At 39.7% G+C, this 24,887-nt stretch overlaps 6 protein-coding genes across 7 annotated transcripts in view; 3 read left to right on the top strand and 3 right to left on the bottom strand.

The window, feature by feature from the left end:
• Positions 1-444: 444 nt before the first annotated feature.
• LOC113209551 (solute carrier family 35 member G1) lies at positions 445-4,023 on the bottom strand. Of its 2 annotated transcripts, none has more exons than XM_026427121.2 (4): positions 3,878-4,023; positions 3,083-3,431; positions 2,798-2,998; positions 445-2,713 (listed from the first exon to the last, which is right to left on the bottom strand). In XM_026427121.2, exons 2-4 carry the CDS (start codon positions 3,407-3,409, stop codon positions 2,045-2,047), a joined length of 1,197 nt encoding a protein of 398 aa, XP_026282906.1. In that variant the 5' UTR covers positions 3,410-3,431; positions 3,878-4,023; the 3' UTR covers positions 445-2,044. The 2 variants fall into 2 exon arrangements, with proteins under 2 accessions (XP_026282906.1, XP_026282907.1); XM_026427122.2 differs by lacking the exon at positions 3,878-4,023 and adding an exon at positions 3,525-3,814.
• On the top strand, positions 4,016-6,191 carry LOC113209553 (polymerase delta-interacting protein 2). The gene is made up of 7 exons (XM_026427124.2): positions 4,016-4,159; positions 4,466-4,621; positions 4,708-4,810; positions 4,937-5,114; positions 5,221-5,384; positions 5,460-5,665; positions 5,740-6,191. Exons 1-7 carry the CDS (start codon positions 4,068-4,070, stop codon positions 5,849-5,851), a joined length of 1,011 nt encoding a protein of 336 aa, XP_026282909.1. The 5' UTR covers positions 4,016-4,067; the 3' UTR covers positions 5,852-6,191.
• Positions 6,187-15,538, bottom strand: LOC113209549 (uncharacterized). The gene is made up of 8 exons (XM_026427119.2): positions 14,570-15,538; positions 14,277-14,474; positions 7,899-8,917; positions 7,707-7,816; positions 7,417-7,614; positions 7,185-7,337; positions 6,663-7,099; positions 6,187-6,578 (listed from the first exon to the last, which is right to left on the bottom strand). The coding sequence occupies exons 1-8, from the start codon at positions 15,191-15,193 to the stop codon at positions 6,453-6,455; spliced, it is 2,865 nt and encodes a 954-aa protein (XP_026282904.1). The 5' UTR covers positions 15,194-15,538; the 3' UTR covers positions 6,187-6,452.
• Positions 15,539-15,561: 23 nt separating this feature from the next.
• Positions 15,562-18,183, top strand: LOC113209550 (uncharacterized). Its single transcript, XM_026427120.2, has 2 exons — positions 15,562-15,990; positions 16,172-18,183. The coding sequence occupies exons 1-2, from the start codon at positions 15,735-15,737 to the stop codon at positions 17,719-17,721; spliced, it is 1,806 nt and encodes a 601-aa protein (XP_026282905.1). The 5' UTR covers positions 15,562-15,734; the 3' UTR covers positions 17,722-18,183.
• Positions 18,175-21,465, bottom strand: LOC127749537 (uncharacterized). Its single transcript, XM_052268088.1, has 2 exons — positions 20,966-21,465; positions 18,175-20,872 (listed from the first exon to the last, which is right to left on the bottom strand). Exons 1-2 carry the CDS (start codon positions 21,287-21,289, stop codon positions 18,947-18,949), a joined length of 2,250 nt encoding a protein of 749 aa, XP_052124048.1. The 5' UTR covers positions 21,290-21,465; the 3' UTR covers positions 18,175-18,946.
• A 688-nt stretch (positions 21,466-22,153) lies between these two features.
• The window catches only part of LOC113209546 (kinesin-like protein KIF2A), a 36,219-nt gene continuing 33,485 nt past the window's right edge, over positions 22,154-24,887 (top strand). The window contains exon 1 of the mRNA XM_026427110.2: positions 22,154-22,383. Coding sequence (XP_026282895.1) covers positions 22,323-22,383 — 61 coding nt within the window. The 5' untranslated portion in view covers positions 22,154-22,322. The remainder of the gene's footprint in view (positions 22,384-24,887) is intronic.

Below are 24,887 nucleotides of genomic sequence, written 5' to 3'. Positions count from 1 at the left end.
GTTTTTGGCGCTCCATTACAATGCTCTACATATGCTGTTTTTGTGGGAGGGGGGCGGTTGATATACGGCTTTCTATAAAGTTACAAACTTGTCACATTTCGAGGGTCTACTTGCACGAATGCTTTACAGGCGAGAGGTGCTGTTATGGCCCTTCTCGGCCTGGCCCCCGCGCGCGCGTGTCTTTTGCGTGTGGACGGGCGGAGCGCGGTCCCCCACTCACACCACCACGGCCTCTGAGCCGGGTCGACTTAGGCCCTTCGCCTCTCCAAGAACGGCGTTTGTCATTCCCTTTTGAATTATCCATGACGTCCGAGACCGCCGCTGTCATGCTATGCCGCGCGCCCCGACAGGGGACGTTTGCTTGTGTCGCTGCGTACATCTAGTGTTTGCGAAAGGAGGGCAGAACGCCATTCTCTGGCATTGCATAAATAAGAGAAGAGAGCGTGCATTTTAAATAATCTATTTGCTGTCATAATATCACAATACACGGTTGTTATTTTTAATCTAGGTGGCAATGAATTCCAGACCAATGTATGTACATTTATGAAAATGTTTATCCTACTGGCAATAACATGTAATACAGATAATAGTGTGAAGAGATCACAGAAGGCTAAGGAAAATTTTATGGAATCATGGAATCGAATATAAATGAAATGAAGAACATGAGTCATTAATCAAGTCTTTGAGATTATTGAAAATAGTTATGAACCATAAGTACAATAAGAGTACACTGGGTCTGCTGGGCAACAGCAGACCCCGGAACATTTTCTAGTCGTAGTCGTAATACTGAACCATACGCACGTGTGTCGATGGGTTGCCTAATGCCACCTCCATCCTCGCGGCCGCTAAGGCCCCGACGGTTGGTGGAGATAGTCGAACCCACCCGCAAGCCTGCATGCCGTAACGTTTCATTACAAAATTTCCGATATCCGTACATCACTCTGTACTGCATGGCATCTTAACTTTTGGTTATGTTTATTTACAAATATTGAGTTGATAAACTATACCCCCTGTCAACTTAAAGTCTATTCCTTTACACCAGATCTTGGGTCACATATCACACAATAAAGCCATTTTCTCAATTTTACAGAATTATGAAAAAAAGGTAGTGCCAAAATATTGGTACAAACACCACTCTTGTTACAGTTATAGAGAAACAACACAAGTCATTTTGGAAACTGTTGACTGAGACTGATTTTCAGGCCTTAGTATGGCTGCACAGTGGTCAATGTAAAGTCAACAAGTGAACAGTGTCTCATAGATAGAATACTGATAAAAATACTTATATAGGTTGGTGCTGATCATTATGAGTTACTGTTAGCTAAGATAAGAGGTCTCTAAAATATTATTTATTTGGACTAGACCATTTTCATAAAAATGTGTTTCTTATAACAACAGAGCTATTCTTGTTAAACTTAAAATTTAACATGGTCAATACATAATCTTGACTGGGTTGAAATAATAAGAAACCAAGCGAATGATTGAAAGAGCAATATTAATAATAATAGAAAATTTTAGCAATGTAGGTATTTGAGATACACAGAAACATACATTCATGAGTGGAAATAGGTTTCAAATTCTAGTGTACCTCAAGACTTAGAGCAACTTGGTAAAAAGAAATCACAGTCAGTCACTCATAAAAAAACAGTTGCGTCACTGTATAAAAACAATTTTCAAAAAGCAGAGAAATGCACAAACACACATGCAAATATAAATACATAGATAGATAAATTAAAGCTAGGCTTTTAAATGAACAGCAAAACCACAAAAAGACTAGGGTTTAAGATCACCTTGAATTTCTTGAATAGGCTCAATCAAATAGAGGAGATCTTTGGAATTAAATTAAACTATCTTAATGTGCAGCAAAGGTGAAGTATCACATAACCATGACAAGCCTGGTGATTAAAATTAAAAAAGAAAACGTAGTCAAAACAACTAGACAGCTCTTGGTTCATTTTAAAGTTAAAACACTTTATGAGTCAGTGAAATTGTATGTTACAACTAGTGTGCATCAATCCAGAGGCATATTGAGCACATATTTGCATTATGTTGCCAGAAACCCGAGGGATTTTTTGACCCGAGAATGGTTTGGTAATGCAACTAACCACTTTCGCACACCTGTTAAAAGGACAGAACTGGTTACAAGTACAGCACCTGCAATGGAATACCGATTTGGAACTTCTTGGAAAAATAGGACTTGCCAAATAAATGCAAATACAATGTCAGCTGACCTAGCAATAGCTACAGGGCCAGCTTGTTCAAGCTGTAGAGATAAAGTAAGTAAAATTTGACCTCCAAAACTGAACAGAGCTAAAGCAACAACAAGAAGTCGATCAGTTCCACATGCAGGCCAGCACAGTTGGCCAAGTCCCCATGTTGTAAAAAGAGTTTGGAAAAGTGCAAACGTTCCAAAGTTGGTCATTATGACTGAAAAATGAAGTCCTTTCAAAGCACGAAGAAGGACATATGCATTAGCACCAAACAATGTTGCACTAAAGGCAGCTACTGCTCCCCAAACATTAGTTGCCTCAGATTCACTGTTTTCAGCTGACAATGCAGGAACACTGTTTCCAAAAAGCATAGGGGGACGAGTTATCAAGACTACTCCAATAAGAGTTAATGCTACACAGATGACATTCCATAGCCCACATGGCTCCTTCAGAAAAACGCGAGCAAAGATTGCAACAAAAACAGGTACACTGAAAACTATCACCTGCAATAGAAAAAAAAACTATTAAGTAAAAACATAATAATTAGAAGACGACGGTGATTTAAAGTGGAACAGTGTTTAACTTACTGAGGCATCAGCAAGGGGCATTAGTCGAAAGGCATAAAAACTTAACATCAGCCCTGTTGTTCCAACAAATGATCTTAACAGTAGCATGATCCTCCTCCCCTTCGGATAAACATGGTCGCCCCTCCATATTACAATAGGAATTGTCGGAAGAAGGACACCTACAAACCGACAAGCAGCTAGTTCCATGGGATGAACATGAACCTGTAAAATATGAAAAGAGAACATTTTCACACTGATGTTTGACTTCTTCATCTCATAATATACAAATGAAAGAAAGACACCTACCAAGCCTTTGACAATGACAGAGCACAGAGAAAAAAACAAAGATGATAATGTTGCAAGAACCAATCCAAGGTACGGACACTGTCCAAAGGAGGAGAGCCTCCAGAATTTTAAGCAGCTTGGACCAGTGGGTGAAAAATGACGAACAGCAATATTTCCATTTGAAAGACTTCCTCTGCTATTCCTGTTAGTATTTAATCGCATGTACAACATCATATCTCCATCATCACCTCCACACCTGCCCATCATTCCAATGTCTTGGTCGTCATCTTCTTCATCGTCTTCTTCATCAGAATGGACTAAGTTATTAAGCTCGACAGTTTCCCCCATGGTGATGTATTTGAGTTATGACCTGTCAAGATTTAAAAAAACAACAAAAATAAGGTTTTAAACAGATACTTTTGGTTTATTAATAGTAATGGAACGTATCGGCCACTTTACGTGCCTTGAGATTAATATTTTACTTAAACCAAATAACTAAATGAACGATTTGAGGTTATAGGTCATAATTAATCTTTTCTCATTGAGTTGCATTTACAGTTCAAATCACAAGAGATAAAAAGAGAAAACATATATGATCGTTTTAGGAACTCAAATGAAAGATATAAAATCTTTAGCTACAACAATATTTGCTGAACTCCAGCCGGGACTTTCCGGGTTGTTCCGGGGTTGGCTATTGATCAGCTGTCGGATGACAGCTCTCTCACTCTCTCTCTACCGTACACGGCTTTACAAACAAACAGCTGACTGAAGTAAGAGAGCGTCTTGAGAAAGCCAAAGGTTTCAGCAATTACTTACAAATTTAACGTAATAAATGTCACTGCAGGCTTTAGGTATTCTTTGGTTCACATATTGATTTTATTTGTGACCTGACCTGCCCTCCTTCGTCTGCTGCCGGCCTGCGCCTGCGATTGTTTGTGTTTCTTGTGTGGGCTGTGGGCTGGACTTCTGGCTTCTGCTTCGCCTTGGAGCACAACAAGGAAATACGATGAGGCTGTTCCGCGTTACCAAACTATTTCATAGGAATTTCCTGCAGATCTCTTATCGATATTCTACCATACAATCGTATCAGAATGTGAGGTAAGATAATGTCTGTTTCAAAAATAAAATTTAGAGGAGGGATACCTTATATCTGTTCTGATGAATTCATATTGTGGCACTGCTAGGTTATACTCTCTCATTGTTCATTGTTACTGCCAGCAACAATTAATTGTACTTCTTAAATAACTATTTGTTCAGTCATTCATAATCCCAATGTTTTTATGAACGAAACATCCCGCTAGCATTAGTTGTTAAATTTATCAACCTAAATTGATATTAGTTCACAACTGTACGGCTAACCCAATAGTGCATAGGATCTTAAACAGATCTTCTAAAACTTTCCAGACTTGCCGAAGTTGGGCGACTTGACACACCAAAGGTAAAGGGTGAATATGACACTGGGCAATTATTTCTGCACCGTGTCTTTGGATACAGAGGTGTGATTTTATTTCCATGGCTTGCCAGAGTATATGATCGTGATGTGCCTACTAAAAAAGACAGGTATTTGAATTTTCATATTTATTTAACAGTCATTTAATTACGAATGACCAACTGAGCTTATAAAAAGCTGTTCTTTCCACTCCCAGCACTGATGATGGGAATACTTCAAATCATGTAGGTAAAGAAGTGAAAGGGAGAACCCATACATTTTATCAGGTTCTTATTGATTCAAGAGACTGTCCCTTCATTGTAAGTACAATTATTACCTTTCTTGCACTGTGTGAAAATAATGTAGGATAAATGTCATAAATGTCATCATAATAAAAGTGGGAAGACACATGTTCATAGTTTACATATTTGTCTCAATTTGCACAGCGAGCTCAGACAGAAGCTGTGACTTTCTTGGGAACTCAAGAATCAAGCAGGAGTTTATATGCTATTCCTGGGTTAGATTATGTTGCCCATGAGGACATTCTGCCCTATACAACAACTGAAAAACAGCCCCTACAGCATGAACTATTTGATAAATTCCTTGACTATTATCCTGAAAGAGGTAGGTTGTACTCGAAGATAATTTACAAACTCCTACAAGTATGTGTTTGTTTGAAGTCAACTTTGTAGAAAAGATTTAAAGGCAAACTCTTTATTCTTTCTTTAAGATCCACCATTTGGAGCCCAAGAGACCCTGAGGGCCTGGCAAAAGAAAAATCATCCATGGCTAGAGCTGTCAGATGTGCACAAGGAGACAACTGAAAATGTTAGAGTAACTGTTATACCATTTTATATGGGTTTTCGTGAGTCACAAACTACATCAGTATTTTGGGTAAGTAAGATATCCTTCATCTCTCTCACTTTAGTGTTTTAAAGGCTTTATAACTTATTAATGTTGCTTTTGCAGTGGCGGTATTGCATACGTTTAGAAAATCTAGGTGAACTGACAGTACAACTTCGAGAACGCCATTGGCGGATATTTAGTTTATCAGGAACATTAGAAACTGTTCGTGGACGAGGAGTTGTAGGACAAGAGCCAGTTTTGTCCAAAGCATTACCTGCGTTTCAGTATAGTAGCCATGTCAGTTTACAAGCTCCAAGTGGACATATGTGGTAAGACAAACTATATCAATGCTGCAAGACATCTAGCTAATCTTAGATTGTTAACAAAATTTGTTTATTTTTAGGGGCACATTTAGAATGGAGCGAGAAGATGGTTACACCTTTGACTGCAGAATTCCACCTTTCTCATTAGAGAGTAAAAATGAAGATGGATCATCCCCATCAAATCCTGCTTAATGAAATCATTATTACCTGCAAATTTGTGCAACTTTCAATTGTTTAATGCCATGATCATATCGATGAAGATGATAACATAGTCACCGTAAATGATTTTAGTTATGAGTGATTTTTTAAAAATGCAATCACTTCATTACTAAGTTTGCTGGAATTTACTCTTGTTGAAAACAAATTAATATCTAGTTCCTTATTTCAACAGAAACCACGGGGTAGTAAGTTAACTGTATGCTGTATTTTCACATCCATGAAGCAATTTGTTAAGTTCTAATGTGGCTAATGGCGATGATTATAGGTGTGTAAGGATGTGGTATACCTTTAAATAAATAAAACTGATATCTAATTTTGCATTTAGTAATATTGTCAAACAGAAATTATCAACAATCAGAGAAAGAGCTCGGCTCTATATAAAAATATAAACTTGACTTCGTACATTAGAAACATACAGCAAAAATTTTGCTACAAAAGAAAAAAAAATATATATCTTAGCCCACAAATCAGGGCATGAATATGAACTCAAACAGAAAAATAACATTTCTTGAAAATGATCACAGAATGAACTTATGAGTTAAATGTAAAGTGAAAATCTAATGGTAACATATTTTTAATTAGCAACTGGTGCTTTTATCCCGAAAGAATTCTCAGCACCTTTAAAAAAATTTTGCTCTACAACATAACGAATACATTGAAGAATAATATTTCTTTCTTGTTGGATGTCTGGTGCAAGAAGCTAGAAAGCAAAAACCCCTCCAGATTAAAATTTGTTTTGTAAAATGACAGAAAAACAAACAGATAAATGACGTTATTTCCTTACCTTCTCCAAAAGAGTTGGAGGCCTCTTAAAATTATGCCTGCTATTTTGGAAAGAATCCTTCCCTTTTCCTCTCCGTCCAAAAGGTGGCCTTGACTTGTTTCCAGACTGTGGGAGACTATTTTCATCACATAACTTTTTATCTGTCTCCGACATAAGGGGTTGAACTGATGTGTCATTTTTAGCCTTCTTTGGCTCACCATGTTTGGCATGATGCCTTTTTCTTTTCCTTGTGACTTCAGGTTTATCTGGTTGCTCAAGACTTCCAATGTCATTGGAACAGGTCGGTTTGGAAATTGGCATTTCTTCTGGAGCACTGCCATCACTCTCTGACCCATTTTCACTCTGATGCATTGAATCATGTTGGGAACTAATAGAGGTTTCATTTACTTGAACATCAAAACTTTCTTTGATTTGAGATGTATCCACACAAGGAGTTCCTGCAAAAACATGTAAGTGATGTTTAAGTAACATATGTCAGTTTGATTTATTAATCATTTGGAGTTAAGCAACACCTAATTTTACCATTAACTTCAGCAGAATTTTTATCAGGAACTAAATTGTTATGGTCATTAGCTTCATCCTCCGAGGATCCAGCTCCATATCCACAGAGGGTATTGAGCGCCCCAGAAGCCGCCATTGCTTCCTCAATCTTATCCTGATCAGATTTAAAATTTCCTAGAGCAAGAGGAAATGAGAGGGTAAAACAGACATAGAAAATGACAAAAAGTAATTATCAAAAGATTGACCAACACACCAGTTCCTGGAAACTTGACTAGTTTTCCTCGGTTTACAATCTCAATGTCCTGAACAACTGGAATAGGAAATTGTGGTCTCCACTCAGAAGCTGACAATTTTTCTACCTTCACTTCACTCAAATTCGGATTTGGTACATTAGAAGTAGGATTGGGTCTACCTCTTCCTCGTCCACTACTCCCAGCAGGACCACCGCGTCCTACAACATTTTGATTCCATTTCAATTGTTTTCTATTGGAAAGCAACAACAACAACAAAATGTTCAAGAAAAGAAAAAATGCTCTAACAAACCTCGAGAATTCCCAGAACGGTTTTGATCAAAGCCTAAACGTTCTCCACGCTTGATCATTTCCTGCTGTTGCAATTGTCTGACTTCAATATTTGCCTGAGAGGGATACTTTCTGTAAAGTTACAAAATAAATTAATAAAAAGTGTCTGAAGGTAGAATCCTGAGCAGAAAAATCCATTTTTAATCACACTTACTTCTTTCGTTCTGCTCTCCATTTCTCTGTATCATCATTACTGATCATCCTACGATACAAGCCTGTATCATGTTGCATCCGAACATGATTATCTACAACTTTTGTATGAGCAGTAAATTTGCAGCCATCAATACCACATGTTCTATGTTCAGACAAATGCTCTTGAAGCTTAGCATCATTTGGAAATGATCTATCACAGGACTCACAGTAAAACAAGGAAAAAGGTACATCAATCCTCTTGTTGAAATTTCCACTGTGCCTATTTTTCTGATTATATGGTTTGGAGGGTGAATGGGTATAAGAATTAGGAGATGGATGGACAGCGATGGAATACTCATTTTGATGCTGCTGGTAGGGCACAGAATACTGCTGGTATGATGCATATACTTGCTCATACTCCTGGTTGTACCATTGGTTATATCCCTGGCTGTATCCCAGATCCTTTCCCGGAGAACCATAACTTTGTGTGGCTGAATTATAGTACCCATTATTACTATACTGGCTGCCTGTCTCCTGAGGCTGATACTGTTGAGATTCTGTTAGCCCAATAGAACCGTGATTTTGTGTAGAAGGACTATAATATCCATAATAATCACTCTGGCCGTTTGTTTCTTGAGCCTGATATTGATGCGATCCATCAGTTGAAGCATTAGAACCATGGTATTGCGAAGCATAATTATAATATCCATAATAATCATACTGGTTGTTTGTTTCTTGATTTTGATCAGCAGATGTATTGGCTGACATAGTTGAAGAACTTGCATCAGTCTCTTGGGTTACCTCAGTTGTTGCTGTAGAGGTGTAGTAACTGACATAGGGGTCTTGACACCAGTTCCACTGAGCATCATAAGAAATTTCACTTGCATTTTGTTCATCCACTCCATCTACATGGGCTGGATTATAACTTTCCTCTGCCCCATGTTGCCAGTTATTCCCATCCTCACAGTCGTCATCTTCCTCCTCCTCCTCCTCCTCCTCCTCTTCCTCATGAATATCATCATGATCAGCTTCATCAATGACCTAAAAAACCAATAGAGGTCACATTAACTTTTAAACCAGAACAAAGATAAGACTACAACAGCTACAGAGGACACACATCAAAAACCATTGAAGGAATCATGCCCTTGTCATAAAAAGTAAATTCTTATGGGCATCTCACAAAAATCACCATTCTTTTGTATTTGTTTTATTTTTTAAAAGTATGTTTTAATGTTTAAATTAGAGATTCAATATTGAACTAGACGAGCACACAATATTGGTAACAAACCTGCAGTTCCAGGCAACAGCTGTAGTGGCACCCAGAATCCAAACGGTGAATATTACAAAAAATGTAAGGAATTCAGTGATAGGCAACCAATGAACCCCACGATGAAGCAATTGTAATTTCTCAGTTTAACTGACTGATGTGTGTCCAACCATGCAGCTGAGTGTATTGAATCAGATTATATGGAGTTGTTTAGATCAGATAGGTGTGGTAATTTTGCCCTCATGAGAACATGGGACCAGTTTTTGAATTGACACAACTTTCTTTCAGCACCATGTTTATCTTGTAATGATAGGGGAACAGCAATAATCATCTGAATTAAGTTTTGAGAAAGTATGAAGTAACATGATTTTGAACTAAGCATTTGGTGTGCAGAATAGGAATGCCCGGCAGAAGCTCAAAACAGTGGGAGGAGTAAAATAAGATTCAGATATTTTTCAGTTGATCTGATATCAGAACAAATGTAACAAAGGATTAGTCAGGAATGTGCCTGAAAAATAATGCCTGCCTTTACAGAGATGTCAATATGACACCACATGAAAAGAAGTTGCGAAGTAAGAGTGATTTCCATTTTAAATCAAGTTATTGGCCTTTGTGTGTAGATAGTAAAAGAAATATTAAATGAATTGTTTTGTTTTTAATAACAGTAGAAGTTACTGTAATAAAAGGTGTCCTCTATACATAGCAAAAGTGATTCTGGTGAATCATTGATAAATCACTTAAACACTTAAACGGAGAGATATTTATCAGTTACTAGGACACAAATTAACGATGCTTCAAGCTAAAACCATAGTGAAGGTCATGTACATAGAACTGCTCAGAGCTCAGGTGGATATAAGTCTCCGGGTGCATTCTCCACAGGTTGTTTGAGGGTACAAGCACTGCTTGTATCTTTTTGAAGAGGGCATTATATTTGGAACATTACTTGGCAGGTCGTTTTTAATTTAACTTTATTTGGCTGCATGTTACATTCATACAAAACAGCAAGGTTTCTCACTTGCCATTTGCAATAAATTAAAAAAGATATAAAGAAAATCAGAAAATTGTCTCACAGAGACAAAATGAAAGGGTAAAAGTTTCACATATAGGTAGTTGCCAATAAGTGATAAACTATGGTCATAAAAATTGAATTGTTCATTGCATTTTATGTTAAAAATTGTACTTATTCAGGTCATAATTATACAACTACAGTTCATTCATGATGAAAAGGTCCTCACAACAATGGGCTTCAAAGACAAAATACATAAGGACAACAAGTAAAAAGAGGGAGAGAGAGAAAGAGAAAGAGAATAATCTCTAGACTTGGTGCAAAAATTTCAAATAGTTCCTTTGAAAGAAACGTCAGTTCAATAAAATTAGGTGGTATCTTGGTGGGTGGAGCCAACACAAGATATGTACTACTTATTACACTGATACAATAACCAACTAAAGTACAAGGTCAAACAATACGTTAAATTAATGATGCAACTAGAAGTAAAGAAGCAAGACACTAAAATGTTACTCAGACAAGATGACAAATCATGAAGGGAATCATAGGCAACAGTTCCCTTGCAATGAAACATAAATGTCTTTTCAGAAGAAGACAACAACACTGGTACGTATGGTGTTGGGGTATAGCACCAAAATTGGGCACATAAAACACACACAATGTAGCGAGTGTTGAGTAAACACCAGTTGTGAATAGATTCTTATAAAAGTGAATCATTCTAAAAGAACATTTCATCAAAATTTTAAGATAATGCTATATGTGCATTTCCAGAAGTAATGTAATAAAAATAATAGTAAAATAGTCAATATCACCAATTAAAAAAAGGAACATGATCACAAAATAAAGTTGATGAAGACCATCTCAATAGAAAATGAGATATACAGCTAGGGACACATTTAACTTTAGGTACACTCATAAAATACTTGTTATGAAGTCAACTTTCTGATAAGGAATTTGATTTAATTTCAGTTACAATAAATACTAGAGCTAAATCCGAGACAGATTCTCACAATTTCTTCTCAGCCACCTGAGCCAAGATTTTATCAACATGCCAAGAGGCTATAAAGAAAAGGGACTTTAGATAATTTATTTCTAAACGGTATTTCACAGTTGAAAGAGGGGGTGTGAAGAAGCTTTTCTGTTTCGCAACATGAAATCATTTCTGAACAAATAAAAATTGGTTGATAAGGTCTCATGACAATGTGACTTGAAAATTTTGACACTGTCCACAAACACAATGAGAAAACTAATTTTATTGCTATGTACCTAATAAAACTGAAATGCACCATTAACTGATAGAATAAGGGGTTGCAATAAATCATGTGCTAACAAAAATAAAAGGGAAAAAAGAACAAACTGAGAATAGAGGGCAAAGAAGAGAGGGAACCTGAGTATGCCTAAGCACACATACCGCCTTGATGGCAAATGGAAATGTACAGCTGAAGCATCATATAACCTTCAACTATTGAGGAGACATGTTGAATGGAAATGTAAACCCAAATGACCATGTGATAGATCTTGGCAATATTCAAAATTAATTGACATTTAAGGAAAACTGTGATAGATATGTAGAACATTTTCTTTAGAGCATTTTAAAATTTAAAACACAATAATGATTTTTTTAGAGATGTTAAAATAGTGATACCATTTCATAGTGCTCACCTAAATTATCTCACAAGAGATGATTGATACGTAATATGGAACTACTCATATGTATGCTCTTAAATGGTGGAGCCATGATCAAAGTTGAAAAAGCTGATCTCATTTGTCAGTCAACAAATGGTTTTAAGTTGATAATTAATGTATTTTTGAGTGTATTTGCAGAGCATGGCCAAGATACAGGAGTGTAATCAGTGAGTTTTATGTAGTGATGAAACATGTTGATTCTGAACAAATAAAGCATGGGGAAGCACGGCCATTCAAAGTGACACTGACCACAAGATGACAGAAAGCAGCCTGACAAGCCCCACAGAGATTTAGTGGGTATTCATTAAATGTTAAGAACTGTGTGCAAAATATTAAAGGAAGTCTAAGCATAGCACCAAGGAGATGAAATAAAGCATGCAGCACTGGTAGGAGGGCGTACACTTGCTTCAAAAGCCATTTGTAAAAATAAGATCGTAAGAAAGGTGAAATTCCTACAGCCTGACAAGTTTCTAAGAACCAACTGATAACACAATTTAAGTATTATGCATAGCTGAACTAAGGTTCTTTAAGTAATTTTAACCCAAAGAAAGTGTTACATCACAGGCAACCAGACCAATAAAACACAGCAAACTTGGACTTAAACAAATGTGAGAAAATTCCTCTCAGAAAGTTCAAAAAAGGAAAGAAAAAAAACAAACTATGTACATACAATGAATACTTCAATATTCAAGAATAGAATTTGGCGAGGCAGAGCAGTCTTCAACTGACTATAACCCTGAACCCCAACTGTAAGCCTTGTTTAAGCAAATCGTACACAATAGTAATTCAATGACATTCTCAAATATCATTCTGAGGAGAAAATAAATCCACACAATCTGACGGACAGTTGGAATTTACTGCCTGAAAATGCAGAACATATTTCTGCATACAGATAACAACTTTGCATGATTATAATCTGCAGATGTATGGCCATGGCACACTCTAGTAATTGTTATTATCACTTTAATAATTATATATTCACTGTCTAATCTTGCTATGCACACAAAATATCTACTACAAAACTACAATGACATCTGAAGGGAAAGACTGTCAGGCTTCTTGCCATATTTACACGCATATAAGGCACTTCTGCTTATAAGCCACACCCAACATTTTTGGCCCCCCTACAACAGGTAAATGCATAATAGCCACAGGGCGGATTTTGGCACTGCGAGAAGAGCTAATTGTAAAGGGTTCTGCTTACGTGCATGTAAATATGGTACTTTGACACATCTAATCAGGTCACTACTAAACACTGGGTTATTTTGAAAAAAAAAAAAAAATGGCTTTTGAATTCTCTACAGACAAAAACAATTTAAGTATTACCTTTGAGACTTAAAATGAAACAATCGAATTCCAAATCCAAATTGAGAAAAAATGAGTGTCAAGAACCAGTGAGTTCCAAACAATATTAAACTATATGCAAATTAAACTGATTTACAACCATAGGATCTATGAGCTTTGTCAAATTTTGAAGACAAAAGCAATTACAGACACACACTCCCAAATGAAATAGGAAGAGAAATAATTCTCCAGCACAACAAAAAGCAGATCAACAATAAAATTATAGTAGAGATACATGGCTGGATTGAGCTTCAAGCAAACATTAACAAGGAGCTGAGTTAAAAACAGATTTGATTAAAACCAAAAGAAGTATGGGAGATTGGGATGAGATGTCAAAGTTACATGACATGTGCTTTAGAACTGCTTCTGGTGGCAGATTTTCCTCCTACACCAAACAGTGCAGGAAAAAAGCTTTACAAATGTGATAAAAATAGATGAACAAAACTACAAATGCTCCCATGACCAAACTGAAACAAACGGACTAACTCTGAGTTCATTTGAAATTAATTCAATCTAGAGAATCTCTTTATTGCTAGAATAAACTCCAAATACATGTAAATATTAAATAAAGGAGATGTCTGTAGCTCTTAATTTTATACACCAAATACATTTTATGCAATTGGTAATAGAAGTAAGCCAATGATGAAAACACAAATATTATTTATTAGCTCAAAAGAAACATGTGAGAAAAGCTCTCACTTAAAATACTATGGCTGTTCAACGTTTTCCACATTTTCATCTGTTTCCATGTTTTCAACAGGCAGAACATCCTCAGTTAGTGGAACATCCCCAACTTGTAATATGCTTGCTGTGGGCGGGACACTTTCATTTTGAGGAGTACTTTCAGCCTGAGGGCTGCATTCAGCCTGAGGGGCGCTTTCAGCCTGAAGGGCATTTTCAGCCTGAGGTGCGTTTTCGGCCTGAGGGGCGCTTTCAGCCTGAGGGGCGTTTTCTCCCTGAAAGGCGCTATCAATTTGTGAAACACTCTCAATTTGTTGAAGAATTTGAACTTGCTCATCTTTAATAGCATTGTCGACTTGTTCAATTTTCTCAACTTGTGCAACTTTTGTGGAACTAGCCAGTGTGGGTTGACTCACCTCCTCTGGATGGCTCCCAATGTATTCCAATTTAGCTTCATTCACCATGACTGCTACTTTTTTCTTTTGCTCTTTAAATGCCTCCCAGTCCTTGACATCCTTGCTTGCTCGAGCGTCAGCATGCAATTTATGCTTCTTGACGATCTCTGGTCTGATGGCATCGGTTACCCATGGTTTGACCAACTCAGCAGCTTCCAGCTGAAAAACAAAAGTCAGAGCAATTGGTGAAACAATGTGTCTTAATTTAAATTTGAATTTAAACTCAAGAATCATGAAAATGTTGCAGATCTTACCTCAGCCTGAGGGCGATTAGTTCCACTTTTGCCTTTCATTTTTCTGTTTTTACCACCTTTACCAGCCATGCCTCCCCTTCGTCCTCCTCGAGCAAGTCTCATCATAAACGGAGGACCCATGGGTGGGCCCAGGGGTGGGATTCCTAGTGGACCTGGTGGACCAGGATGTCCTGGGGGTCCAAACCGAGGTGGCATCATGGGTGGCCTCATCATGCCCCCTCTGCCTCTCATCATGCCAGGGTGAGGGGGTCGGTGGGGCATGCCAGGAGGTCCCATTCTGTGGCCGTGGTGACCCATGTGGCCATGAGGTCCATGGGGGCCAGGAGGAGGACGGAAGCCTGGGGGTGGCGGCCTAACCATGCCGTGGGGCCCGTGGAGTGGTGGCCTTGGGGGCCTCATGCCTGGGGGTGGCGGCCGCACCCCGGGGGGCTGATGCATAAGTCCCGGGGGAGGCGGCCTCATCCTTGGGCCTCCCATGGGCGGCCTGTGTCCTGGCGGCCCCATCAGGGGCACGGGGCCAGAGGGCCTCATCATGGGGATTCCGCCACGAGCTTTCTTGTGCACACCACGGCCGCTGCCTCGACCGCCTCCACGGTGCGGTCCGCCGCCTCGCGCCAGACCCATGCTTGATCTAGAAAACTAGGCACTCACTTGCCGAAGAACCACGGCACACTTCACTATTGCATTCAAAACAAACACTAAACAAGTACTGTTGTGAACATGAAAACGAGGGACGCTGCTCGTGGGTCGATTATTTCAGGGCACGTAGCTGCGAGAGGGCTGTGAGCGCAGACGAAAAAAACAAATGCCGGCGAAATGTTCCTTGTGGGTTTCTGATATTTTATACGTATATTTTTTACGAGATTGCACATTTTATATTTTTTCAAGTTCTTTTGTGTTATTAATTTCACCCACAAAGAAATTGCATGGGATGAAATAAATTCGCATACCGTGTTCGGGGTCATAGAGCAGTAGCAATAGCGAACCGTTATCTTTCTATCGAAGCACTGCCGGTGAAACCAGCCCGTAACGTTCCGAAGAACACTGAGTGGGAGCCTTAGTGCGCATGCGTCAGAGCCCGATGTCGTCTGCTACTCACTGGACGCGCGGTCGAAGCGTTTGTGCGTTTGTTGCCTTTTTCTGAGTCAGAAAACGACACATAGTTATGACTAAAACATGCTGTGCATGCAAACTGGAATACAGCAAAAGCAAAACTAAGAGAGCCGGTAGAGAAGGAAACATTGTCAAGAGATATTTCCGTTTGCCACCAGTAGAAAGTAAAAGTAAAACGTACAAATCAGGAGAGAAACAAGCACTTCTTCCACGACGACGCTTACTCTGGTTGAAACGAATATTCGGTACTTTTTCTGAAAGAAAACTACCAAAGGAACTATGGATTTGTGAGGATCACTTCGTGACAGGTAATTATGATGTTTTTCGGGCGTATTCGATTGTATTGAATGAAGCACTATGTAAATACTCAATTCGCCGGTACCTTCCTTCTAACCTCTTCAAGGAAGTAATGCATGAAATGCTTTTTCGTTTTTTTGTCGACGCCTGTTGTGATTATTAACTGTACCATCCTCTACCTTTTTATTACAGGTTCTCCCAGTTCCATCCTTGATGTTGACAACCCGGACTGGGCCCCAACTTTAAAATTATCTCACTTTGTACCTGTGACTTTACAGCTCAACCAAGAGGAAATCTTAGTGAACCGAGAGGAGGTCCTGGTCAACCAAGACGAAATCTTGGTCAACCGAGAGGAGAACTTGGTCAACCATGTTCAAGTTGTGAAGGAATCACAAGTTGGAAGTACTCGAAATGAATGTGAAGCAGACCCTCGTCCACAAAGTCCAGGCTGGGTCACCCACTATAAAGTTTCTCTGAGTTATTCACAGATGATGGAAGTATGTGATGAATTAAAAATTGAGGTTCCGGCAGGGGATCATCCATCTGTTCTGAACTTCTCAGAGTCCTCGCAAGACTTATTTCACCCTGATGGTGACTCAGAGACTGAAGATGAAGTGTTCTTTGATGCAGAAGATGTGGAAGTTGGGTTGGGCCTTTCTATTGGAACGCAGACTGTGAAAAATTGGAAAGACCGTGCAACCCAAACTAAACCACAACTGAAAGGGCGTGCAACACAAACTGACATAAAAAAGTATCGAACAATAGCCACTCAAACTGAACTGTCCATGGATGACATTGAAAAAACTGAGAACCTTTTAGATGATGCTCAGTGCAAGATTAATGCACTTTCAATTAATCAGGACTGGTACAAAGATGATGACGTCACTCAATATTACACAGGTTTACCCACTTACGGTGTTCTGATGGCCATCTTTGAGGTTGTGGCTCCGTATCTTACTTACACTTCTCGGAGTACACTGACCAAGTTTCAACAGTTTGCTTTGACATTAATGAAACTAAAGCTGAATTTGTATTTAACGGACCTTGGTTATCGCTTCAATGTGTCTAAGTATACTGCAGGGCGCATCTTTACAAAATGCATTGAAGTTATGTATTGTAGACTTAAAAGAAATGTGTTTTGGCCTGAGAGACCCCTTCTACAGGCTTCAATGCCAGATTGCTTTAAGGAATCATTTGGGGATTCTGTGACTGTTATAGTTGACTGCTTTGAAATATTTTGTGAAAAGTCTTCTAATCTTATGGCAAAATCTCAAACCTGGTCTAACTATAAGGGCCATGAGACAGTAAAGTACTTGATTGCTGTGACACCCCAGGGTTTTATCTGCTTTGTATCCCAGAGCTACGGTGGGAGAAGTTCTGATAAATTTATAACTGAAGACTCAGGTTTCCTACGTTTCTTGACTCCAGGTGATACAGTTATGGCTGACAGGGGTTTTTTGGTTGAAGATAGTATTAGCCTGCATAAGGCTACACTTGTAATGCCAGGATTTTTGAGAGGATTGTCTCAGTTAAGTCCGGATGACGTAGATACTACAAGAATAATAGCTAATGTGCGCGTCCATGTAGAGAGAGTTATTGGCATGCTCCGCCAAAAGTACAGAATTATGTCCAATCGAGTACCAGTTCGTTTGCTTAACTATGAGGAAACTGATGTTGGTATGGATGAAATAGCCGTGGTCTGTTGTGCATTAACTAACTTTTCTCCAGGCATTGTGGACTAAGGAGAAGATCACATGCATGTGTATATTTCTGAAACCAGGTAACATTTGGGAGGGTTTTTCCTGGCCAGTTTTCCCAATCAACATTCCATTTCCCCGTCCAATATTTTTCCCCTGACTTCTCCCTGACTTGCAGGTGGCGTAGGCAGCCACCCTGTACAAACAAGTAGAATGCAAGGCATTTTTGACTGAGTTAGTTTACATTGCCCTGGAACAAAAATTAAGAGACAAAGTGGCAATTAAGGGGCAAGTAAGTGTCACCGAAGTGTCAAAGAGCCCAAGGTGGCATTTAAGTGTCATACAAATGGCAATGAAGGTTCTATTTTGGGAGTGGCACTGAGGATACTTTAGAGTTACATTAAGGATCTAAAGTGGCAAGTGTAAGGTCCCAAAAGTTTGTGAAACAGGTTGCTGCAAAGGCAAGAGTTCAACTAAGTAAAATAATAATCAAAAAAATTCAATAAATGTCTTTAAATTTATTCCAAAGAACTATATCCCGTATAGATCACAATGAAGGTTGTTTTAACTTACAATACAAAAACAATCCACTTTACTAAAACAAAGGAACAATACTGTTTTGACATGTCTGTGCAAGGCACTTAAACAAAATCAACAAAATAAATAAAATAAATACAGATATCAGTACTGTAAGTGCAAATAATTGCACAAGACAAGATTGTTACATAAATGATAACACAACAAAACATTTGTTTGGTATGGCTAGGCAAGACGCACAGTACATTATCAAAACTAACTAAATGCATACAGATATCAGAACTGATCGTGCAAATAATTGCAGAAAAGGAGATCATTAGACAAACGATATCACATAAAATCATTTGTTTGGCACAACTGTGCAAGGCACATGATTAAAAATAACTACTCAACAGTAAATATATACATCTACAGTATGAGCAAATAATTTCAAAAGAGATCATCATCATTAAATAAATGATATCACAAGAAAACATTTGTTTGGCACGATTGTGCAGGGCACATGAGCAAAATCAACTAAAAGATAAATACATATATGAGTACTGCGCAATTAAAAGCTAAAGATGAGATCATAAAATAAATGATAACACAACAACATATTTGTTTGGCATGGCTAGATAAGACATGATCAACAATAACCCATTAATACTTATAGGTATCAGCACTGTGCAAATAATTGCAAAAGATGAGATCATAATTTCATGATATCACAAAGAAACCCAAAACCCAAATATTACTGACAAAATTTATTCATACCACTTACTCTGTTTAGAATGTTTCCTAAATTTAGAGTGCTCAAGGGCTTCCTATCAGGTCCTGGTGTTTGTGTCTGCCCATTCGATGGCTTCTTGATTATTACATAGCGAGTTTTGGCAGGAGTGTTTGAACTTGAGGTGTTTGGAGTCTTAAACTTGGGTGGGATGAAAGTTGTGCGAATGATGGGTGTAGATGGGCATGAAACAATGGAAATGGAAGAGGACGGAGTCTTGGGTAGGATGGTGGGTGTACATGGGCTTGAGGGAATGGGAATAGGAGTAGAGGGAGTCTTGGGAAGGGTAAAAGTTCTGCGAATGATAGATGGTGATGCTGAAGTGGAAGGAGTCTTAGGTAGGATGATGGGTGTGCATGGGCGTGAAGGAATGGGGATAGGCTTGGAGGGAGTCTTCGGTAGGGTGAAAGTTGTGTTACTGACACCTGATGCTGCTGATGCAGGCGAAGAAATGATATTGGAAATGTTGACTGGTGTGTGGTACTGGGGGACACTTGAATTTGGAGGCAACAGTAAGGGGGAGGCAGGTGGAATATTTTTCTTATTTTTCTTACGTTTAGCAACACCAGTGATCTTTCCATTCCCTCCTTTCTGTCGCTCCTCTTCAAGCTCCCTCCTTTCTTGTCTGGTGAAATACTTTCCAAGAAGTTCAGGAAGTACAATGTTCCTGATGTAGAATTTAGCTTTGGCAGACTCACGCTCCCAAAACTGAATATCTGGTTCTAGTCTTATGATGATTGGTTTGTTTTTTGGAGTCCAGACAACAAAGTCACTGTAAGCTCGCCCTGTTAGAAACAACTGGCACTGAACTTGATAAAAATAGGCGTGAGTCTCCTTCAGTTTATACACCAGGTTGCCAGTTACTTCATCAAGCACTTCCCCAACTGGAAAGCTTGCCAAACCTTTTTCCAATGTTTGAGACAAATCGTTCTCATCACTCTCTTCGAGGCACATGGGGCACTTCACCTCACAGCACCCCTTCCCACAGCAGGTACAAGATACCAGAGCATCTGGAGTTCCTATGAACTCTGGATAATCTGCATTACAGAAACTACCGCAGTTGGTTAAGGTGAATTTTTGATGAGATTTCACCATTTGCTGTCTGTATGCAGCAAGGGCATCCTTCTCATGAATGCAACCATACCGCGTTGCTTCAGTGGTGAAGCGGCTATGATATGGATCAACAAGAGACTTGAGGAGAGACATAGAAATCTTACCCTCAGTAGAGGTCCTGCAAATAGCTTTAAATTTGGAAGCAGGTGCCCTACCTATTCTACGTTTGTAGAATGCCTTACCCTTCGCTTGCTTCCTTGTCTCTAATTCAATTTTGTCTATCTCTTCTTGAGACAGACTGAGGTCGACACCTGCTGCAATATCCCTTAACTCTTCAAGGCTCTTTTCTTCATGTGACTCATGGTACAGATCTTTCAAGGATTTGGGTCTTTTAGCAATAATTTGTGCACTAAACGGATTGACCAAAGTGTGAACCACACCTGGTGCACTTTTAAAGCATGCCTGTATCATTCTCTCATACTCATCATCAGAAAGGGCAGGGTACTTCGTGGTTGGAGCACGTACCACATGCTCTTTACCATGAATCATATTGTGCAGAAGCCTCTCAGGCGTTGTAAAATTAATGTGTCTAATACATGACATAGTTGCTTTGATGCGCTCTGAGGGGGGCCGCCAATAAGCGGGTTCATCTGTTACAGAACAGATTATACGCGACTTCCGAAATGTACGAACACAGAATAGCATGGCAGAAACATGCGAACATGCTTCTCCAAGTCCAGCCGCGCAATCACAGTGTGCACTTAAAATAATCCCTAACTTACTAACTATAGCCCACGGTCTTCTAGCAGGTTCCGTGGATCTCATTGACGGCTCAACCTGCAATGGAACAGGTGCATTGTTAGCAAACATTTCATAAGAGATGATACAAAATAGAAAAAATTAACTAAAACTTGTCCAGAGCATACTTACACGGCACCTCAGAATATAATTGCTTTTGTTTTGTATCCAGCGGCTTTCCAGGCTGGAAACTTTTTCACTGGCGACAAAATTGTTGCCAGCTCTCAGACTTTTCTCTGAGAGAAAATTCTCAAAAGTGTAAAAGCTACACTTATAAACTAAATAGTCTTGTATGCAACTAGACGTTATAGGCGGCATTGCCTCAATGGCAGAACTAAACCCACTTAGTAAAGCATAAGGATCAAGCCCACCAACATCCTCCAATTTCGATAAATAGCGTTCTTGCACGAGTCCACTGAGTGTCTCAAAATAGACAGACCTCTTCAGATGATTCATTTTGAACACAAATACAACCCATTCACTCGTATCAATCACATCACACTCATAACATTGCGGGGGGGTACGCCATTACGCGTCGCCACACCACGGCACGGCAAATGGCGTCGTCGTCATGGCAACCCCACTCAGCTACAGAGTCGATACCTCGAACCTGCGCCTATCGCTACTGCCCTATTTCGATTTCAAACTGTAGCCAACCTTCGCACAATTCGACATCCTACTACTGAGGAGGAACTGAGTTTGAAAGTGTCATTTGAACAATAAAAATGAAAATAATAATCAATTTTATAAAAACCCTTTCGAATTCAGGTGTTGCTGGGCTGTAGAAATGAATGTTCATTAATTTCTTTCTTTTCAATGTCACACAATGTGTTGTAACTCCTGGATCGCAAAACCATAATGTTTCCGCCATAGGAAACACGAAACAACTAACAACCTTGTTTAATGTCATTTTAAAAGTAAAGAAAGTGAAAATTTTGAAAGAAAGAGAAAGTTTTCATTTTGAAAATCTTGTGTTGTTTTTGTAGAAACAGTGGTATTCTCATTCTAAGGGGTAAGTTATTTGTGATTTAGTGCCGAAAGTTGTTCACTGTTCTCCGGGGTCAATTTAAAATTTACAATGGAAGTCGCTCTTTTGCGATGTTGTGTCTTTTTAACCCGTTGACAGCACCTTTTGACATATTGAAGGCGTCCAGGATAGGACACTTGTCGTGACAATAACGCAAGATTCATCAATAATCTGATAAGTGCGGAGGATTATCTCGGTGAACGCTTTTTCCCGCGTGTCTCCAGTTGCCCCCACCCGGCGCTTCGAACAGCTGCTAGTGCGCGACTTCCTCCGCAGTTTGAATTCTTCCTGTTTTCTTCTCTTGCCGTGCCGAGAGAAGGTAACTGTCAACTTTGTGATTGTGCCACACGGTTCGGATTCGGTTTGGCCCCGAATTTTTTGATTTGTTTGGAAGTTTAAATGGTTGAATATTGTTTGTGTTGTGCTGCCGTGTTTACAAGGATATAACTCACTGCCTGCATTATGGAGGAAGGACTTATCGCCATAAAATGCGGCACAAGTGTCGATATCAAAAGGACCGATGGTGAGTAGCCTAGGCTTTGTGCAGCCGACCCAACAACCCAATGTTCCGTACCCATTTTCGAATAGAAAACAATATTTTTGGCCCCTACTTGGTACTTTTAAAGGTCTTGGTGTTTATGAACTTAAGTTTTAAGTTGGGTTAAGGACCGTCGTTATCCAGGACATCTATCTGCTTAGGCCATTCTTGCTGTGTTTCGGTTCCCACGTTCAATTTACCCTGAGAAACAACCCTAATTACTGTATTGCGGAGCTTTTATGAATACAACAACTTTCTATCTCCTTAATAGTGCGTTCACTAACAAATTTTGAATTCAAAATCACACTTACTGAACTGTTACCTTGTCTCTTGAACCTAGAATAAGTAGGTTATATTCCCCTGAGATGCTGCTCCATCTATTTGAGCACCATTCTGTTTTATGGTCTCTATTCATTGTTTCCCAGATCTACCAAACTTCTCTAGTTATCACTTCATTATCTGTTCTCTATGAGGATGAGAGAGAAGATTTGACAGTATGTGCTGTTAGCAAAGCTAAATTTTAATTTAACATAAAAAGAGTAGTCATTTTTAAATATTTTTTAATTTGTCTATCCACTTTATTAGAACTCAAGTCATGCTTACTATTACTGAGTAATTAAAGTTAATTATTTTGACTCTGTCTTGTTTTAAAAATATTCATTTCTCTAAAAAACTTAGTTTTTTGTTTTTGAAGATATTTAACTTTATGTTGTGTACATTTTTCTTTGGACCTGGACTTGTAAAATGGGTAGCCCATATTAATCTGTGTGTGTATTATTACAAATCTTTACTGTTCGGTTGAACGTGAAATTTTTTAATGAAATAGTTTTTGTGCTTTGTGACTATTTAGGCAATACTACACTGTAAATTTCCAGTCTGGCCAGCAATTCCTGTGCTGACCTTTTTTGCGCTGTTTGTTCAGTTAGTCAATTCGTTTCCTCCCAAGTAGTCAGTTGGCCAACTTCTGCTCTCTCATACTTGGGCATTGAACGATACAAAATGAAGTGTGGATCGCTCAAATTGGTGGGTTGTTCCTTGCTAGGGTGTAATGTTTGTAAAGTCTCTACTTGCACCTTCTCCTTTTCCTCTCTACCCCCTCCCTCTTTCCCCTCTCGCCGCTAGCTGTACACTGCTCCACTCCTAATAGGGTGGTAAGCAAGGTGAACATCCAAGTCCACTGCCAGGTCAGGCCTGCTGACTCTGCTGCTGTGTAGTACGCGCCCTGATGGGGCCCTAGCATTTAGACAAATTCGGTTTTGGGTTCTTCAGTCTAGCAATTGCCTTCCTTGGAGAGCACATGTATAGGCAGAGCTTCAAAACAATTTCTGACTGCTATAATTGAATGAACATTTGTGCATTATTGTCAAAAGTGTTTTTATTACTTATACACTGCAGTTGAATCAGTTTTTTTTTCTACATATAATTTATAATTCTACTCTTAGCTTCTAGTCACACCCACATATCAAAGCCTATAAGCCAACCTAAAAATTTTCCTATGCGTTTGGTTTAGAGAATGTCTAGTGAGATATGACACTATGGGTGGCTTGGATAAAATGTGTCAATCAGGATGTAATATAGTGTCCCCACCTCCACCGTCCCACCACACCTGGCCCAGTCGCGGCTACGCCTGGCAGACAGGCCGTGTTGCCATCTGCTGTGCTAGCGCTGGGGCTGGGGGGGCCCCGGCTGCTCGGTGCTCCGACCAGAGCCACGGCTGGATTTGACCTCCATCTTCGGCAGGGCGGGCGGGCGGCGGCAGCTTTTGGCGGTGGGCCTTGTGGCTTATTTGAGGCCAGGTGGGGGGGATCCTATGTATATGCTTCTGCACTTGTTTGCCCTCCCCCGGCTCTTCTCTCTATAGCCGTCGCGCTCCAGGCTGGAGCAACTCGTCTCCCCTTTGCCCAACCCTCCTGGAGTCAAAATGGACCTAATCCGACCCCGAGTGTAAGGTTGGAAATTTCCAACATTTTCCGGAAAATTTCCGAAAACTCTCCGAATATAACTTCTAAAGTCTGGAAAATTTTCCATTCTTTCCGGAAATGTTCCGTTTTTCTTGGAAATTTTCCGGAAACTTTCCAACGCGTTTCCAACCCTATACCCGAGTGTCAAAGTTGTCCCGTCGCGGTCAAGTTATTACGAGGCCCACACAGTTTTGCACGCCGATAAAACGGCAATAAATTGAGGCTGTGGTCGGGGCGGTGTCGCGCCTCGGCTCGGGCCGCGCCCAGCCCGTCGCACACCGCGGGTAATGCAGGCTGGAGCATGGACTGGAGGCTGCAGGGCGCGGCGGCGGCAGCAGCAACAGCAGCTCCCGTGCTGGAGCCCCGGAGCCGGATGGAGCCGCCGCGGACGAGCGATCGCTTATGACTCTCTGGAGGCGCTAGATTACGTAGTTTTTTTTCCCTCGGTGGGCTATGTTGTTGGCGACCGTTGCCGAGCGCATAGCCTCCCGCGAAATTGGTAGCGCAGTCACCCGTTACGGTTTGGCG

This window comes from Frankliniella occidentalis, unplaced genomic scaffold (genome assembly GCF_000697945.3).
Source record: "Frankliniella occidentalis isolate FOCC.00 unplaced genomic scaffold, Focc_3.1 Scaffold63, whole genome shotgun sequence".
Taxonomy (NCBI): domain Eukaryota; kingdom Metazoa; phylum Arthropoda; class Insecta; order Thysanoptera; family Thripidae; genus Frankliniella; species Frankliniella occidentalis.
The sequence above is the reverse complement of the archived record's forward strand: the minus strand, read 5'-3'. Positions and strand labels throughout refer to the sequence as shown.

Excerpts from the sequence above, each read along its gene's own strand:
- LOC113209551 (XM_026427121.2), bottom strand. The coding sequence starts at position 3,409 with ATGGGGGAAACTGTCGAGCTTAATAACTTAGTCCATTCTGATGAAGAA. Across the intron at positions 2,999-3,082 it reads CTGTCATTGTCAAAGGCTTG|GTTCATGTTCATCCCATGGA; the intron begins GTAGGTGTCTTT and ends CATATTTTACAG. Across the intron at positions 2,714-2,797 it reads TGCCCCTTGCTGATGCCTCA|GTGATAGTTTTCAGTGTACC; the intron begins GTAAGTTAAACA and ends TTTCTATTGCAG.
- LOC113209553 (XM_026427124.2), top strand. The coding sequence starts at position 4,068 with ATGAGGCTGTTCCGCGTTACCAAACTATTTCATAGGAATTTCCTGCAG. Across the intron at positions 4,811-4,936 it reads CAAGAGACTGTCCCTTCATT|CGAGCTCAGACAGAAGCTGT; the intron begins GTAAGTACAATT and ends CAATTTGCACAG. Across the intron at positions 5,666-5,739 it reads GCTCCAAGTGGACATATGTG|GGGCACATTTAGAATGGAGC; the intron begins GTAAGACAAACT and ends GTTTATTTTTAG.
- LOC113209549 (XM_026427119.2), bottom strand. The coding sequence starts at position 15,193 with ATGGGTCTGGCGCGAGGCGGCGGACCGCACCGTGGAGGCGGTCGAGGC. Across the intron at positions 8,918-14,276 it reads TTGGGAGCCATCCAGAGGAG|GTCATTGATGAAGCTGATCA; the intron begins GTGAGTCAACCC and ends TTGGTTTTTTAG. Across the intron at positions 7,338-7,416 it reads AGTCAAGTTTCCAGGAACTG|GAAATTTTAAATCTGATCAG; the intron begins GTGTGTTGGTCA and ends CTCTTGCTCTAG.
- LOC113209550 (XM_026427120.2), top strand. The coding sequence starts at position 15,735 with ATGACTAAAACATGCTGTGCATGCAAACTGGAATACAGCAAAAGCAAA. Across the intron at positions 15,991-16,171 it reads TGAGGATCACTTCGTGACAG|GTTCTCCCAGTTCCATCCTT; the intron begins GTAATTATGATG and ends TTTTTATTACAG.
- LOC127749537 (XM_052268088.1), bottom strand. The coding sequence starts at position 21,289 with ATGAATCATCTGAAGAGGTCTGTCTATTTTGAGACACTCAGTGGACTC. Across the intron at positions 20,873-20,965 it reads ATTATATTCTGAGGTGCCGT|GTTGAGCCGTCAATGAGATC; the intron begins GTAAGTATGCTC and ends GTTCCATTGCAG.